We start from the raw sequence: 17,084 nt of genomic DNA, 5'->3' as shown, positions 1-17,084 counted from the left end.
TTGAAAGAGATTGTTTTACTAAGTAACTATTTTAGTTCTGTTGTGTAACAAAACTAAGAGGACTATACAAGCTTCTAAAGCCACCAACTCACAGTTTAAACTATTAGCTATTGCATCAGCTACTTTTCTTTAGCATGTAAAAGGACAATTTGACTGAGCAAGCCTATGGGCACTGCAGTGCCCAATCATGAAATTAGTGTTACCGATACCCCTTTTGGTTATGTTTAGTGTTTACACAAAAGAGAACCCTCTGTAAAATATAGCTGACCACACTCAATACTAAGGAGAGGACAAGAAAAAGTCAGAAGAGTATTAACATGAACTCAGATTGCATTAGGATATCTTAAGGTATCCAAGAAGGCTATAACTACATTTATCATTACCTGATTTGTAACTTCTAGTGTGTTCGGATTATATGTAGTGATGGCATGGGTTCCAACTGAGAAGACTCTCTTATACCTAAAACATACCAAAAAAAGTATTTAGTTTAAAAGTATTTTCCTGAAATCTCATAAAAAACAATATGTACAGATATTCTACTATAAATACACAATCTCCCATTAGGAAAGAACCAACATAGGCCTAATCATAGTCACTAACCATTACAATTAATATGGCCAGACTTAAGTGAGTATGCAATTTGCTCAATAGAAAGGATTAAGTTTGCTAGAGTACCCTTTTATTCCTTCATGTTTGCCTCTTTTTTCAATGTGCCTGGTGAACAGAAGGAAAGGTTTACAAATATTTAAATTGTTGCAGCAGTCTCTCCCTCCCTGCCAAACACAAGAAGAGCTAAGCCGAAAAGCTTAAATAATGTGCATTGACATGTTAGGATAATGGGAAACTTGCAATGGATATTTTCACCAACATGACTATATGTAGAAAGGCAAAAAAAATTTAGGGAGAAAACTGATATTTACAAATTTAAAATAGCTTAAGTTGAGACAATTCTGAATGGAGAACACAGCTTCCAAATAAAAGTCACTACATGAATACTTTTCTCCAAGGAACTATATTGATCTAATTTAGCAAACAACAAAGTATACAAAAGCTGCACCAGAAGTTCGATGGTTTGTGTGGTTCAAAGAAAAGCCAACTGGTCCAAATCTACCAACTGCTAGGGTTTGCAGCAAGCACATGAGTATATAGCATCTATACAAACCTTATTTAAAAATAAACTCAAGACCTCTAACTTCAAGATCAATGTCTGTGTCTGTATTTTAATATTTAGGCAAATACAAGAGCTAGAAATCTGGAATTAGAGTTCTACAAATTTCTTTAAATCACACCCTATTTCTCTGCCCATTTATAATTCATCAAAATTAGTAATTATTGTAACTAGGTATATTTTACATATAGACTTCAGACATATTAAAGACATTCACATTCCTCAGCATGTTTCAGCTATCAAGAGCCCTCTACTCAATGTGACTAAAAACGGTATGGCAGGAGTGCATTTCATGGCTGATCATTAACTATGGATAAAGGCAGACATAGTGGGATTTTTCATCAGCAGAGGATGTATTAAGGAGACACTTTTCTATGGATCATGGTGAAAGGGTAAACAGTAAAGATTTCCTTTGAATCGCAGAGGCAAGCAGGCAGATACATTTTTCAGTGAATGGACAAGTGAACTGGAGGAGGATCTCAAAGTGAAGTTGTTCTTTACAGCTGTCATAAACAGATAGTTAAGGGTCAATGTCTCTTTTACCTGTAAAGGGTTAACAAACAAACAGTGACCTGCAACACCTGACCAGAGGACCAATCAGGAGACAAGATACTTTCAAATCTCGGTGGAGGGAAGCCTTTGTTTGTGTTTTTTGGGTTTTGCTTTGTTCTCTCTGGGCTCTGAGAGTGAGCACATGTACCTACAGGCTCTCTAATCTTCTATTCCAATGTTGTAAGTATAAAGGTAGAAAGGCACTATAGTCTTTTTATCGGTTTTCCTTTATGTGCAAGTGTGTATTTTGCTGGAAGTATTTTAAATTGTATTTCTATTGGAGGAGGCTATTTCTCCAATTTCTTAAGCTGACAGACCCTGTAACTTTTTACCATCTAAATTGCAGAGACAGACCTTTTACTTTTTTCTTTCTTTTTATTAAAAGTTTTGCTTTTAAGACCTGTCTGATTTTTCCCCCTTGTTGAGGCTCAAGGGAATTAAGTCTGTACTTAACAGGGAAGGAGAAGGAAGGGGAAGGGTGGAATCCCTTTGTTTTAGATTCACAGAGCGTGAATCTGTCTCTCTCTCCAGGAGACCTAATTTCTCTGTATCGTGGTTCAAAGGGTTTGGATCACAGTAATCTTCCAGGGTAACCCAGGGAGGGGAAGGCTGACAAAGGCAACGGTGAGGAAAGGGGTTTACTTTCCTTGTGTTAAGATCCAGGGGGTCTGGGTTTTGGGGGTCCCCAGGGAAGGTTTTGGGGGGACCAGAGTGTATCAGGCACTGGAATTCCTGATTGGTGGCAGCTTATCAGATCTAAGCAGGTAATTAAGCTTAGAGGAATTCATGCTAGTACCTATATTTTGGACGCTAAGGTTCAGAATAGGGAAAGATACTATGACAACAGCATATGTATACTGTGTGATACAATGATCTTTAGTCTCTATTCAAGTGATGAGGTGCCTGGAAGTAAGAGGCTTTGGGTGAACAGAAAGTTAAATGACCAAGTGAAAGAGGTAGTTTCCAGAAGCTCCTTCAATTAGTATTTCACACACAAGCCAGTTTAAGATTTCTAAAAGGTGACAAGTCAGTAAGTGTCTGGCAGCACTTAGTTTTACTACTTGAAAGATATTCCTCAATTAGTTACGAGTATCTTCAGAAACAAGCAACCCTAGGAGGAGAAATTTTAGACAGTTACCTTCATTCAAGGTTTCATTTCAATATTGCCTAATGTTTAGTCACCATGTTAGAAATAACTTTCCCCTCCCCACCCACCCCGAGACTAGTTTTACAAGTTACTTTTAATTATATTTCCTTGCTTTTGTCAGTTACACCATTATATCCTTTTGAAATATTAGTATTTAATGCCTGATTGTAAATCAAATCCGTTTAGTCTGAGGAAGGATTTACACACTTCCCATTTGCTCAGTCTTTTTTGCATGCTACGAATTACGCACATTAAACTATATTTCCAATGACAGTACTGAACATTTAGAAGCTATAATTTGAGGGATGATGGAAAGCAAGAAACTAGATGCGACTTTGAGCAAGTTAAATGAACTTCTGAAGTGTTTACTAACTTCTACTATATTTGGTATACAATATAAATCATTGTTTAAAAATAAAATAAGGTGCAAATACAGAAACAGTTGACAATTCAAATACTTGGAGTACCCAGAAAGAGCTTTTGAATAGAAACTGTTTATCCTATAAAAACTTGAGACCCATGAATGCAAATTCTCATGGCATCTATTCTATCCTTACAGGAAAATTGTCAAAACTACCATTCTGTTCTCCTCGCTGCTTAGCTCTGTTAGGAGTCAGGATGTCGAAATACAAGAATTCTGCTTTATGTTCTAGAATTAGATAAAATATTTACTTTGTATAATCACGGAGAGGTGAACAAAATGATAACTTACATTTACATCTTTCAAATGTGAGTTAGGTGTATGGCTGTCAAGAATGCCATAGCATGGACATCATCCTATATATCCGAGGTCCCACATAACTCTACATTTTGTGGCTGCACGGACCCCCTTCTCCTCCTCTGCAATCAAATTTTCATACACCATGGAAGAACAATTTTATTAGGATATAGATATTCAGGCCTGTCTGCAAAGGCCTATACTTTAAGAATTTAGGTGTATTTTTATCACTTAGCTAGTTGTAGAGGTATAAAAGAAAGAATAAAAAAAAATCACTGTCTGTCTGTGTAATGGCCTTCTTTTACTGTGATAATCTGAGGCCCGGTTCTTCGGCTAAGCAGCAAAGGCAGCCATAAGCTGGGAAGTGTATGGTCACATCCTCACATTCCAAACTAGTCACACTGAAATAAGGTGCTATTAGGAATACAATCCTGTCCTGATATACCTCTCACCTCCAGAGGAAAGGAAGAGCCTAGCAGACATAAAAGGAAACTTAGTTTGATAGCATCCTGTCTGGTAAGAACTAACTTATCAATAGACACAGCTGGAAAACCCTTATGGCTATATAGATGCAGTTGTGAAATCCTCACTTCTGTATTGTTTTACATGTTTATTTGCATGGTCTCTGTCTGGTTCTGTAGTTGTTTGTCTGTTGTATAATTAATTTTGTTGGGTGTAAACAATGAAGGTGGTGGAATATAATTGGTTAAATAACCATGTTACAATATGTTAGGATTGGTTAGTTAAATTTCAGTAAAATGATTGGTTAAGGAATAGCTAAGCAAAACTCAGGTTTTACTATATAGTCTGCATTCAATCAGGAAGTAAAGGAGGGTGGGGAAATGGGAACAGGGACTGGGGATGGGAGAACTGGGATCATGTTTTACTAAAGGGGGAAATGGGAACAGAAACAGGGACACAGACAAGGCTCTGTGGTGTCAGAGCTGGGAAGGGGGACACTAAGGAGGGAAACTAAACTCATGCTTGCTGGAAGTTCACCCCAATAAACATTGAATTGTTTGCACCTTTGGACTTTGGGTATTGTTTCTCTCTGTTCATGCAAGAAGGACCAGGGAAGTAAGAGGGTAAAGGAATAAGCCCCCTAACAAGTTTGAGGAGCTGTTTTGGTTTCAGGGGGTGAGGGGGAGGGATAGGGGCTCCTGCCTGTAGTGTGATGTCTCTCTCACCCTCTTATGGAGTTGCACCTAAGCTGCTTCCTTTACAGTTTAGCTACTTTTACAAAACCTTCAATCCTCTGGTTTGCAATGATGCATACAGACGCAATCTGAATTTACAAAAACTTCTGAGCAGACCATAGCACTATCACCAAAAGTAGTTAACTGTCAATTAAACTGAAGAGTAGGTTGCAACAAATAGTAAATAAAGTGAACTAGGTCTGGAAAAGCATTAATTGTTTTAGTAGTAGGAGGAAAAAAAAAAAAAAAAACTAACTACCTGGTGGTAGATCAGTACCTTAACTATAATTCTTCCAAATATAGTTAAGGCCCCTCTACACAAAGCAAGTATTTTTGAGAAATGAAGAGCTCACTTACGTCACACAGGCTTAGTCTACACTTCAAAGTTTTGCCAGCATTGCTATGTTGGCTAGGAGCATGAAAACAAAACACACTCCCCCCCCCAACAGCTATGCCAGCAAAAACCCTGCTGTAGACAGCTATGCTCACACAAAAGAGTGCGTCTGTCTGTTTAGCTAGCATTGCTGGTTGAAGAACTCTGTCAGCTTACACTGAATCTCTAAGCCGACAAAGACTATAGGGCAGGCAAGGCCATCTCTACTTTTGCAGTGAAGATGAGGCCTAAATCAGTGGATAGTTTCACAGTATGTGGCCACTCATTTGAGCTACCTATTGCAGTGAAGAAAAAAATATTACACAAGCCAAAAGTAAAAATGCATCTTTAACGGTGAAGATAAGGTCTTGCTTGCCAATAAAATGACTGGATTAGCAGCTGATGACTTGTGCTAACTTGAGCTGGGTATCTGAATCCCCACTACTGTACTGGATTGTCAGCAGCACTGGAGATTTAACCCAGACCCCAACAGGCCAGCTAACTTGAATTTAAGGTCCCACCTAATTCCAGCTAGAGAATGTGGACATGAGCTGGAATAGGGCCAACACTCAAGTTATACCATGACTTAAACACAGCAGTGAAGACAATCCTGGAAAAGGAGAATCACAGGATTCCACTGCAGAACAGGCTAAGGCACAAGGCCATTATCTGTGAGAGGTGTATTCAGAGATCAAAGAAGGGTCAGAGGTCACAGGGAGATCTCTAGCAACTTGAATGAGGACTTTAAAAATTAAGTCACTTAACCTGATGGCTCCCTTTTGGGAGCCTTTCTGGACAAGATCTATAGCAAAGGCAATAAACTTAAATCAAGAATCTGGAAAAGGAATGCGACTACAGCTTATACCGAAATGTCTAACTACAGACCAGTTAGTTTAACTTCTGTGCCAGGGAAGATAATGGAGCAGGTAATCAAAGAAATCATCTGCAAACACTTGGAAGGTGGTAAGGTGATAGGGAATAGCCAGCATGGATTTGTAAAGAACAAATCGGGTCAAACTAATCTGATAGCGTTCTTTTATAGGATAACAAGCCTTGTGGATAAGGGAGAAGCGGTGGATGTGATATACCCAGACTTTAGTAAGGCATTTGATATGGTCTCGCATGACATTCTTATAGATAAACTAAGAAAGTACAATTTAGATGGGGCTACTATAAGGTGGGTGCATAACTGGCTGGATAACCGTACTCAGAGAGTAGTTATTAATGGCTCCCAATCCTGCTGGAAAGGTATAACAAGTGGGGTTCCGCAGGGGTGTGTTTTGGGACCGGTTCTGTTCAATATCTTCATCAATGATTTAGATGTTGGCATAGAAAGTACGCTTACTAAGTTTGCGGACGATACCAAACTGGGAGGGATTGTAACTGCTTTGGAGGACAGGGTCAAAATTCAAAATGATCTGGACAAACTGGAGAAATGGTCTGAGGTAAACAGGATGAAGTTCAATAAAGATAAATGCAAAGTGCTCCACCTAGGAAGGAACAATCAGTTTCACACATACAGAATGGGAAGAGACTGTCTAGGAAGGAGTATGGCAGAAAGATCTAGAGGTCATAGAAGACCACAAGCTTAATATGAGTCAACAGTGTGATACTGTTGCAAAAAAAGCAAACGTGATTCTGGGATGCATTAACAGGTGTGTTGTAAACAAGACACGAGAAGTCATTCTTCCGCTTTACTCTGCACTGGTTAGGCCTCAACTGGAGTATTGTGTCCAGTTCTGGGCACCGCATTTCAAGAAAGATGTGGAGAAATTGGAAAGGGTCCAGAGAAGAGCAACAAGAATGATGAAAGGTCTTGAGAACATGACCTATGAAGGAAGGCTGAAACAATTGGGTTTGTTTTGTTTGGAAAAGAGAAGACTGAGAGGGGACATGATAGCAGTTTTCAGGTATCTAAAAGGGTGTCATCAGGAGGAGGGAGAAAACTTGTTCACCTTAGCCTCCAATGATAGAACAAGAAGCAATGGGCTTAAACTGCAGCAAGGGAGATTTAGGTTGGACATTAGGAAAAAGTTCCTAACTGTCAGGGTAGTTAAACACTGGAATCGATTGCCTAGGGAAGTTGTGGAATCTCCATCTCTGGAGATATTTAAGAGTAGGTTAGATAAATGTCTATTAGGGATGGTCTAGACAGTATTTGGTCCTGCCATGAGGGCAGGGGACTGGACTCGATGACCTCTCGAGGTCCCTTCCAGTCCTAGAGTCTATGAGTCCTTTCTGGGCTCAGATTCACTAATCCAGGCTCCTGAAAGTTCAGGAACAGAAAAATAAGATCTCTTAATAGAAAGGGAGAAGGAATGGTTCATGTTTGTAAGCCAGGAGCACAGTACCTTGCAATACCATTCTATATCAACAGCAGTGGGGACAGAAGTGCCAGACAGTGAACTATTAGTTATTTGCATAGTATCTAGGAGCCTCAGTCATGGCAGAGGACCCCCATTGTACTAGGTGCTGTACAAAACAGAACAAAACCACTAAGCTGCTCCTTTATTTCCAGCTTTTACATGAAGATCTATGGCAACATCAGTATCAAGTTCTCAACATGGAAGCCTCTATGCATCATCCTAATCAATTCCCTCTATTTATGCCAATGCAAGCAGCAAGATAGGCTTAGTTGAACCATCTTACCAGCAACATTAATGCATGCTCTTTAAGAAATGCCTATGAATGTTCCTCCATATTCAACATCCATTAATGCTAAAAGCTGTCTAGTCCAAAAGGCCTCATGTTCATTATTAGCATAATAGTCACAGAAGGGTACAACCACTCCAGTTAAGGCTCTAATACAGCAGCAGATCTGCCTTTCCTAAGGATAGCTAGTTAAGATCTCACTCAAAGCCTCCAGTAATTTTATGTTAAGTCAAAAACTTGACCCCTTTACAAAAATGTAACAAATTAGAAATTGATAACCTACCTCTTCATGAACCACAGATAAGGGATTCTCTGTTCACTTGGCTGATGTATACATAATGTTATTAGCATCATAAAAAAAATCTACAGAATGCCAGTCAGACAAATCAGATATCACTGACTTAATACCCATTTCTTATATAAGGCTCTTCATCAGTAGATCTCAAAACATGGCAATCTTCACAACATCCTGTGAGGGGAGCATTAACCCCATTTTACAGATGGGGAACTGAAGTACTGAGAGGTTAAATGAGTTGCCCAAAGTTACATGGAAGTTAATGGCAGGGTAGAGAACTGAATCCAGCTACAGTGGCTAGTGCTGTGGGAGGCTCTCTTTCCCACTCTAACAGCTTCTCAGCAACTTTAGTGGACTGAGTAATTACGTCTCCACTTTGATAACTGATTTGTCGCCTTTTTAAAAAGACAAGCTGTAATTTCTTTTTAACAAGTTATTTGTGTAGTCCATGTACAGGTTTGGAAGTATTGGAAAGTACTGGAACATCCTTGTCTAACAAAGTTCCACAGAAAGCCACAAAAAGAAAGAATGTGCCTCCCATACCCAAGGTGTGTTAATACCTAACAGCCCTGTGTGTTACAGTGTTTAAGAGGGACAATGAAACAGTCAAATATTATATTTAAAAAGTAGTTCTCAGAAATCAGACCCATTTCTATTGATTTTTTAAAGGTGTAAATGGAAAGTTTGCCTAAGAACTAGAGAATAAATCAATTTAACTTGTTTCTGAATAGAGTTTTCATTTTTTAAAAATTCTATGTTACTCATTTACACAAATATATTTGAAAGTTTGATTTGAGAAACAGGCTCCAAAAATCTGAAAGATTTACTTATTCTAACAAAGTGAGGGAATGGAGTTCAATATTTTTATGTTTTAGGAAATGTTATATAATGTTCTAGAAAACTGAGAAGGAGAATGGGTGGAATTATTGATCACTAGAGCAATATGGCTATTGGATGTAATCAAGTGCATGCTGCAGAAAGGTGAATGGATGGAGTTGTGAATTACAGGGGACTTGCTCTGCTAAAATCTAGAAGCTTCTGGACTGATGGGCAAAGCATTTGATAACATGGTTCTATATCAGTCTGATTTAACTCATTTTTATTGTTCATTGTGTCCATTCACTAGGTGGTTTCTTGTTCTAACAGTAAAAAATAGGAAAAACTGAACCAATACTACTAACCAGTGAATAGTAAAGATTACCAAGAGCTAGTACGAAATTCTGACTCATTATGCCTTGGAATCAAGGTGGAATGATTTAATTCAGCAAGCAGAACCCCAATTTAATTTTGTTTTGCATCTATACTTTATTCACTACTTAGAAGAAGAAGAATTTTCTCAACATCAGGTGTCCCACTGAATTAAATGGAATATTGTATGTCACAACACAGATGATCCTGCAGGCAGGACATTTTATATGCTGACCACAACAATGGAATAAGGTCCCTATTCTAGGCTTTTCAGCAGCATTTCAATATACACTTAATTCAGAAAGAGTCCACTAGTATTATATAGCAAAAGATGGTGTAGATGAACTTGATTATTCCACAAAACAAAAAAGCAGAATAAGGAAGTTTTAACTTTATAGGCTAGCATGACCTTTGTTGCAGCAGTTTGTTCACCTGCAGAACTGTAAAAAGGTGCTGGCTTCAATTTCAGAGTCTGTCATACATTTTATAGATTGTGAGCAAATGTTTTATGAATTACAGCTGGAGAACTACTACCTCATATAGCTTAGGTTCTAGTTACCAGAAAGACCATTTCTCACCAAGACGATTATGGCAGTCAAGATTCAACACCAGTTGACAGTACTGGAACCTTGGTAGATGGTGGGAGGGTATTTTCAATGGAGAGCTCTTGATTCTGGATTTCACTTGCCCCATTGGTCAGAAACAACCAGAGTCTGTTGGCATTTAGGGCATGGAACAAAACCCCTGTTCACTCAGACTTTTTAACCTTATGAGGCTGGTGGAGAAGAGGATTTTGTATTTAAAGATAGCCTTTGTTTCCTTCTCTTCCCCCGCCCCCCCCAACGACATTGCCACAGAATTTAAAATGGAATAGTTGTAAAGTTCAGGAGTGTCCTTTCATGCAGACAATAATTTGCAGTATGTTAAATCAAGATTAACAAACTGTTTTAATTATTGAAGATGTGCCTATAGGCTTAGGAACAAGATGTGTGTTTTGTAATTTAACTATAAAAATGCAGACTACATCACAGAAAATCCAATTTTCTTCCTTGACGCTGTTCAGACTTGAATCCCAACAGTGTTCTATTGTCAGGGACGCAAGACAGAATTTTGGCTATCCAAAAGTCTCTTCACTGCACTCCAGGAGAAAAGCCTGGAGCACAGTCTTTTCTAAAAACTGCCATGTTTGTATCTCACCCCTTCATTCAGGAAGCTGAAACCCTATTTATCACAGAAATTCGGGTGTCTGAGATCTTCAGATAGATTTCTACTGCTGCCACATCTGCACACACAGTATGAGAAGAGGCTGGTGTGTGCCAGTTTTAGATTCTGGTGATTTTATGAAGTTAGTTTTCATATTTATCATCTAGTATGTAACAGCACTGTAGGATAAACTCCAGTACCAGTTAAAGCCAGCACTTTGTTTCAGATACAGCCTGTACCATAAAACTGCCTACAAAAAAGTTTAAATAGACATGTAGCTAAATTTCTATATGAAAACAGCTTTTTATAGAAGATTTTAATTTTGCTGCTCAGATCTTCACACTGACATAAAGCAAAAAATTAAAAACTATGTTTTTAAAAGCTACCACTTCATCAGAATGGCTTTAACTGACCCATTGCTAGTTAATGATATTCTCTAAATTTAAAATGCCTCTTACGCGAAATCAAGAACTTTTAGTTTATTCATTCAAAATGTTGAATATTTGTTTTGCCACTAAGAAAATTCACCTTTTTTTTTTTGAGCACATTGAATCTGGGGAAATTTTTAGAACTAGAAGTCTGTATCAATGCACATCTGGCCCTGTGCAGCAAAATCTTCAGCCATCCAGACAGCTCCTTTTTCACATTACACATTCCATACATAATTTTTTTTTAAAAAAAGGCCTCCAAACACGAGGTCAACCACATTTAAGTAGGTACCATTTTCCCTTGAACTCCAATAGAAAACACAATTTGGTGTGCATATATTTTAAGAATACAGTGTCTCACATTCATAAGTTGTCCTGCCTGTAAAGTTTGATAGGATATGCTCTAGACAGACATTATACACTTATTTGTAAGCAAAGATTCAAGTTAAGAACAGTTATCACAAAATCCCGACAGTTGCTAACAGTCAAAAATGCGTGCACTACAACAGTACCCCGAACAAGTCCAATTAATTGTAATAAGTGATGCTTTAGGGAAAAAATTGCTTTAGTAAAAGTTTAAACACAATTTGGGGCCTAGTACAGATTTAGTGACACATATGACTGGGTTTTAATGTAATTGAAGCATATATATTTCTCCTTTACACTTATACACACAGAAGAGCTTATATTAAAAGAGCATTAAAGTTGCAAACTCAAGAGTTAGAAAATGTCAGAATGAAGGGTTCCTGTGCAACCTTAATTCAGTCCTCATGTGCACATGCCACAAGATACAGTCTAATTATATTATCGCATGCTATTTTCCTAATATTTGAATGATTGACTCTGCAATCCTATTGTTTTTAATCACAGGTTTGGGGGTTTTTAAATGCAACTCCCTGATTGGAAAAAAAAAATTCTATGCACCTGCAGCTTGGGTCAGCACCAACAGGACCTTTAGCAAAGACCTGTACCGCCTGAGTTAGAGTAACATGCAGCAGTAGTAGGCTGTTTTTCTCTGTGACCAGTCACTAACAGAGTGAAACACACTTCGTCAGGGTGCTTCATAGCTATTAGCAGAGGAACTTAGACTCAGGACTGCTGGGTTCAATTTCAGGTTCTATAGGGGAGAGAGTTCTACAGTGGTTATAGACTCTTCTGTGCCGTATCCCAGCTCCTAACCAACCACATGCCCACAATGCCCCAGCACCTTCCACTTTCCTACTAAATACACCTAGCCCCATACGCTCTGGCTCCTGCAACACCCCAAATTCCTCACTCTTCTGCATTCGAGTCAGGTGGCCCTTCCTTTTCTGTATGGCCTGGAGGCCAGCAGTGGAGCACTGAACGCAAGGGAGATATTCCTTGATTTCAGTTCTGGTACACTGCACCACAGCAGCCACAGGCGCAGTTAGCAAAACACCTGCTCAATCCCTTCAGCCCTGAGATCAATGATGTTCAGCACAGGCAGAAACTCTAGAGACTTTAGCTGCCAAATTCTTACAAGTGGGCCCATGTGTTCTGAGGCTCATGACTTGGCCAGATTTGGGTGATTTCTCAGAGGCACATCTCTGGCACTAGTGTGCTTTTTCCCCCTCCCACCATTGCCAAACTTCAAATCCCTGTTTCAAAGCATAGTGGTGCTAAGGTTTCCTCAGTGAAGCAGCTAGAAGAATTTTTAACATGAACAAGACAATGTATTTGCACATCCTGCTTCTTGGAGCCAGCTGAACCATTTTTGCTAGAACTTAAAAAGAAAAAAGAAGTCAGCCTCATGCACACACCCACCATGGAAAAATTTTATCCCCAACTTAAAACTTTGGCAAAAAGGTATAAACAACTGAAAGCCGAGCATTATGGGAAATGTTAGGCAACCTTAGCTATAGGCAACACTACCAGCTCTTTATATAATAAGTGGCATGATTTGCAAAGGTGTTGATCCCTGCAGTTCTCATTTGTGTCCTTGATGTCACTGACATCAACAGGAATGACAAAGTGATCAGCACCATTGGAAAAAAAAATTTTTTTTTAAAATATCTTTGTCCATACAAGACATCACAGCAATCCAATACGTATTTACAGGTAAATCTGTGGTTGCAGCAGCATGTACGTCCATTTGCCCATTTAATTACACAGATTTGTTTTAATAGTGTGTTTTTAATTAGGCTCAGCACTGTTTCTGTTCTTATTACCCTGAGGCAACATATGCACCTTTTAAAAGATGTCTGAGTAATTTTTCCATGATTATTTTAATTGAGAGTTTACCTCCTAGCAATAATCATGATTTCAGAGATAAGTCACCACTGTAAAGCGGCTTAAAGGCAGAGCTTTGTCCTTGCATCAAGGCAGTAATAATGTAGCCCAGAGCAGACTGAGTGGAACTGCCAGGCTTTATTGTTGTTGGACAGAGAACTGTCAGATATTGGCAAGTTTTATTTCAAGATTTCTTGGCCATCAGTCCTTCCTTTGGCCTCTTCCAAGAATTCATGATGCTACTTCAGTCAAGCAGTGGTGGGTCACTTTTGTCCCAGTACTCCTAGCCTTTGCTGAGGAATGAGCTGACACTGATCCTGAATTCTGGAATATTACCAAAAGTGATCAGGTTTCAACCTCAATTCATTGTTCAAGAACGTGTCTACAAGCTAACCCCATATATGTCCCCAACAAGGAGGAATGCATTGTACTCTTAAGAATTCAGAATGCAGCAGCATGAAAGTGATGCTACCCTACAGTTTTACAGTGAATGCTACTAACAGTTGAGTGCTGGATCAATTCAAGCAGTCCTCACACAAACACACTAAAGAACTTCTATCGCACTATGAAACAGTCAAACTTTGCAGGAAGATTTGCTGCCAGTAAGAATGCTGTTTAGTTTCATTCCCATTCTAAGAACAGGTAGAGAAGAATTTCAGAAATTTTTATACTGCAAACATTGAATTGAAAAATATGCCAGCAATATTGCAGATGATGTCAGGAAATACGAAGGGAGGTAACTTCACTATCCAGTCTACTTCACAGGGCTGCCAAGTTGAAGGTCAGTTAGTCATCATCGTAGTAGGAGGGAACCCAGGATTTGAGTTTTATTTTTGTGTAGGCCTCCAAATTTAAGTTTATCATGCAAGGAGACAGAGGGGCAATGAATAAATAAAAGCTATTTTCATGTCCATCCATCCGTCTCCCCCGCCCCCCTTACACTTCAATTGTATGCTCTAAATGCATCATGTCACCTCAGTTCAGGTTTGGGTTGAAAGTTGGGAAGAAGGAAAACAAAAAAACACATGCACATACCTGAGGCTTATGTCCCTCTCCATGTCACCACTGAAGTGATACTTCTGGATGCCACCCTTTCTCAGATAATATGTAACCATTGTATGTTCAATACAAGTGACAGTATGGCCCCCTAGTCTTATGGAATTTTTAAAATGATAATCTTAAAAAGCTTTAGCTCAGTGTATGGTTGTTTGTTTTTAGGCTGAAGTACCAGAAAGCAAACACTTAAAGTCCCTCTGTAGCATTCTAAGAAGCACACTTAACTGGATAATTATTTGCTTTTAAAAATAGACAAGGCAACTTATATGCCAAAGACTGAGGTAAAGTTAGGTTTCATTTTAAAACTACAATCAGTAAACAAAGTTAATGACTATTGTACTTTGAATTGTGACTTATATTTGCAAAAACCTCAAATACAACAACATTACATTTTGCTTTAGTATCCAAACAGTCACAGCATAATGGCACGTGGAAATTATACACTGAAAATTTGCCACGTCTCTGTTTGGCTCATGAACAGTAAGCCTCGTCTATACTACAGATTTTTTACAAAGATCTGCCACTACTACCAACACTACTTTAGCTGCATCAATGCCTAAAACACTGATATGCTGCTCTCGAGCTCCAGCAACAGTATCCAACACAGACTTACTTATATTTAAACTTATGGTACTGAAGACAAATGCTGGAGCAACACGTATGGTAAGGCTCCCACCGTCACTAAGACCAGTTCAGATCCACTATTGTGTCAGCAGTAGTGGAAGGTTTTTTACATTACCTAGCGAAAAAGATTTAAAATTGTCTACACTGCATCAGAATAGGTGTTCCCAAAATAATCTCCATTAGTAGTTCAGCAGTTAACCCTTAACAATACAGTCCAAATAGAAGTACAGACTAGTGATCTCGTCTATTAAAATGGAAATGAGAAGGAAAAGACTCTCATGAAAAAGCAGTTTCTAAATATTCAGGTACTAGTTTGAAAATGTATTACATCTCTATTTATGTATGTTATTTAAAATACTTGGACTAGTCACTTTAATTTCACCAGTGCAACAGAAACCAAGACAATCAGACAGCATAGCCCAAAGGTGCTCTCTCAAAAACTGGGAAACCTACAGCACAGAGAAGAGAATTGGAGCAGAAGTGGATGAAGGCAAGCTGAGCAGATGGTTAAACAGTAGGAGTTCTGGCTTCTGAGGAGGCAGAGTAGGGTGACCAGATGTCCCATTTTTAAAAAGGGACAGTCCCATTTTGGGGGACTTCTTATATATGTGTCTATTACCCTCCACCACCTGTCCCATTTTTTCCCCACAGTTGCTATCTGGTCACCCTAAGTCAGAGCAGAGACTTTACACCACATGAGCTTTCAGCTCCACAACATTTTAAAAGACTTGAGAGTACACAATTAGAGATTAGAAACAGGATGAAATAGCTATTTTGACTATACATGACAGTATTTTGTATGGACATGAGACAAAGTAATAGATTTTAAACTACTTACTTTCCCCTCCACGAATGTTTTGTTGTGTAGAAACAAGCAAGATCTTTATTTTCCCTGATTATATTCATTTTGTGCCCAGACCTGAAACAAAATAGATCTCATGTTAATACTTATGATCTTAATTAAGACCAAATACAACCACTAATCACCAATATGCTCTAAAATACATGTGATAACAAGGATTCAATTCATTTATCTTTCACTTGGGTCTGTTTGCAATTTAAGATCTCCTGAGATACTTGACCACTGCCCAGATTTAGCTACTTGAAGGAATATGGTTTTCAACTATTCACTGAATGCAGAATACTTAGTATTCATTTCTTCTCCTCCCTCTTACCAGCATATAATGATCTAAGAGTAGCCAATACTGCATTACTCCTATCTGCTTAAAAGACACCAGTATTACTGTACGCACACTGACAGTGCACAGAAAACAACCTCCACTTTAATAACTTCCCAAAGAAGGAAGCCAATTTAGTTTTATTGTCTGATATGATTTTTGTCTACTCTGAATCAAGTATGTGTGTTTTCTTAACTGCATAAGGTAATTTCACTCCTGTTACTTTTGTACACTATAGCTGTGGGAGTGTAAACAGCTCCTCTTCATCAATACAATTTAGTCAAGTTCCAGAATATTATTAGTACGGCTGTCAATTAATTGCAGTTAACTTACACAATTAACTCAAAAAATTAATCGTGATTAATTGTTGTTTTAATCACTTTTAATAGTATACCAATTGAAATTCATACTATTTTGTTTAATCTTTACAGTGCAAATATTTGTAATCAAAATATAAAGTGAGTAATGTACACTTTGTATTGTGTTGTAATTAAAATTAATATCTGAAAACATAGATATTAATTTTAATTACAACACAATACAAAGTGTACATTACTCACTTTATATTTTGATTACAAATATTTGCACTGTGAAGATTAAACAAAATAGTATTTTTCAATTCACCACATACAAGTACAGCACTGCAATCTCTATCGTGAAACTGCAACTTACAAATGTAGATTTTGTGTTATATAACTGTGCTCAAAAACAATGCAAGGCTTTGCAGCTTACAAGTTCCCTCAGTCCTACTTCTTGTTCAGCCAGTCGCTAAGACAAACAAGTTTGTTCGCATTTACAGGAGATAAGTTTATTGCTTTTTATTTATAAGGTCACCAGGAAGTGAGAACAGACATTTGCATGGGACTTCTGTAGCTGGCATTGCAAGGTATTTGCATGCCAGATATGCTAAACATTCATATGTCCCTTCGTGCTTTGGCCAGCATTCTAGAGGACATGCTTCCATCTGATGATGCTTGTTTAAGGGAAAAAAAAGTAAATTAGTGACTCCTTGGGGGAGAACTGTATGTCTCCAGCTCTGTTTTACCTGCAGTCTGC

General features: G+C 38.3%; 1 protein-coding gene across 3 annotated transcripts in view; it reads right to left on the bottom strand.

The window, feature by feature from the left end:
• DNAJC13 (DnaJ heat shock protein family (Hsp40) member C13) overlaps nt 1-17,084 on the bottom strand; it is a 106,460-nt gene that overhangs the window by 80,314 nt on the left and 9,062 nt on the right. For all 3 annotated transcript variants that reach the window (XR_003998858.1, XM_030551106.1, XM_030551107.1), the window contains exons 2-3: nt 15,689-15,769; nt 384-459 (exon numbers count right to left, since the gene is read on the bottom strand). Coding sequence is in view for 2 of the 3 variants with exons in the window: in XM_030551106.1 (XP_030406966.1) it covers nt 384-459; nt 15,689-15,756 (144 nt within the window). In the remaining variant the exon portion in view is untranslated. The remainder of the gene's footprint in view (nt 1-383; nt 460-15,688; nt 15,770-17,084) is intronic.

Source organism: Gopherus evgoodei, chromosome 2 (assembly GCF_007399415.2).
Source record: "Gopherus evgoodei ecotype Sinaloan lineage chromosome 2, rGopEvg1_v1.p, whole genome shotgun sequence".
Lineage (NCBI taxonomy): Eukaryota > Metazoa > Chordata > Testudines > Testudinidae > Gopherus > Gopherus evgoodei.
The sequence above is the reverse complement of the archived record's forward strand: the minus strand, read 5'-3'. Positions and strand labels throughout refer to the sequence as shown.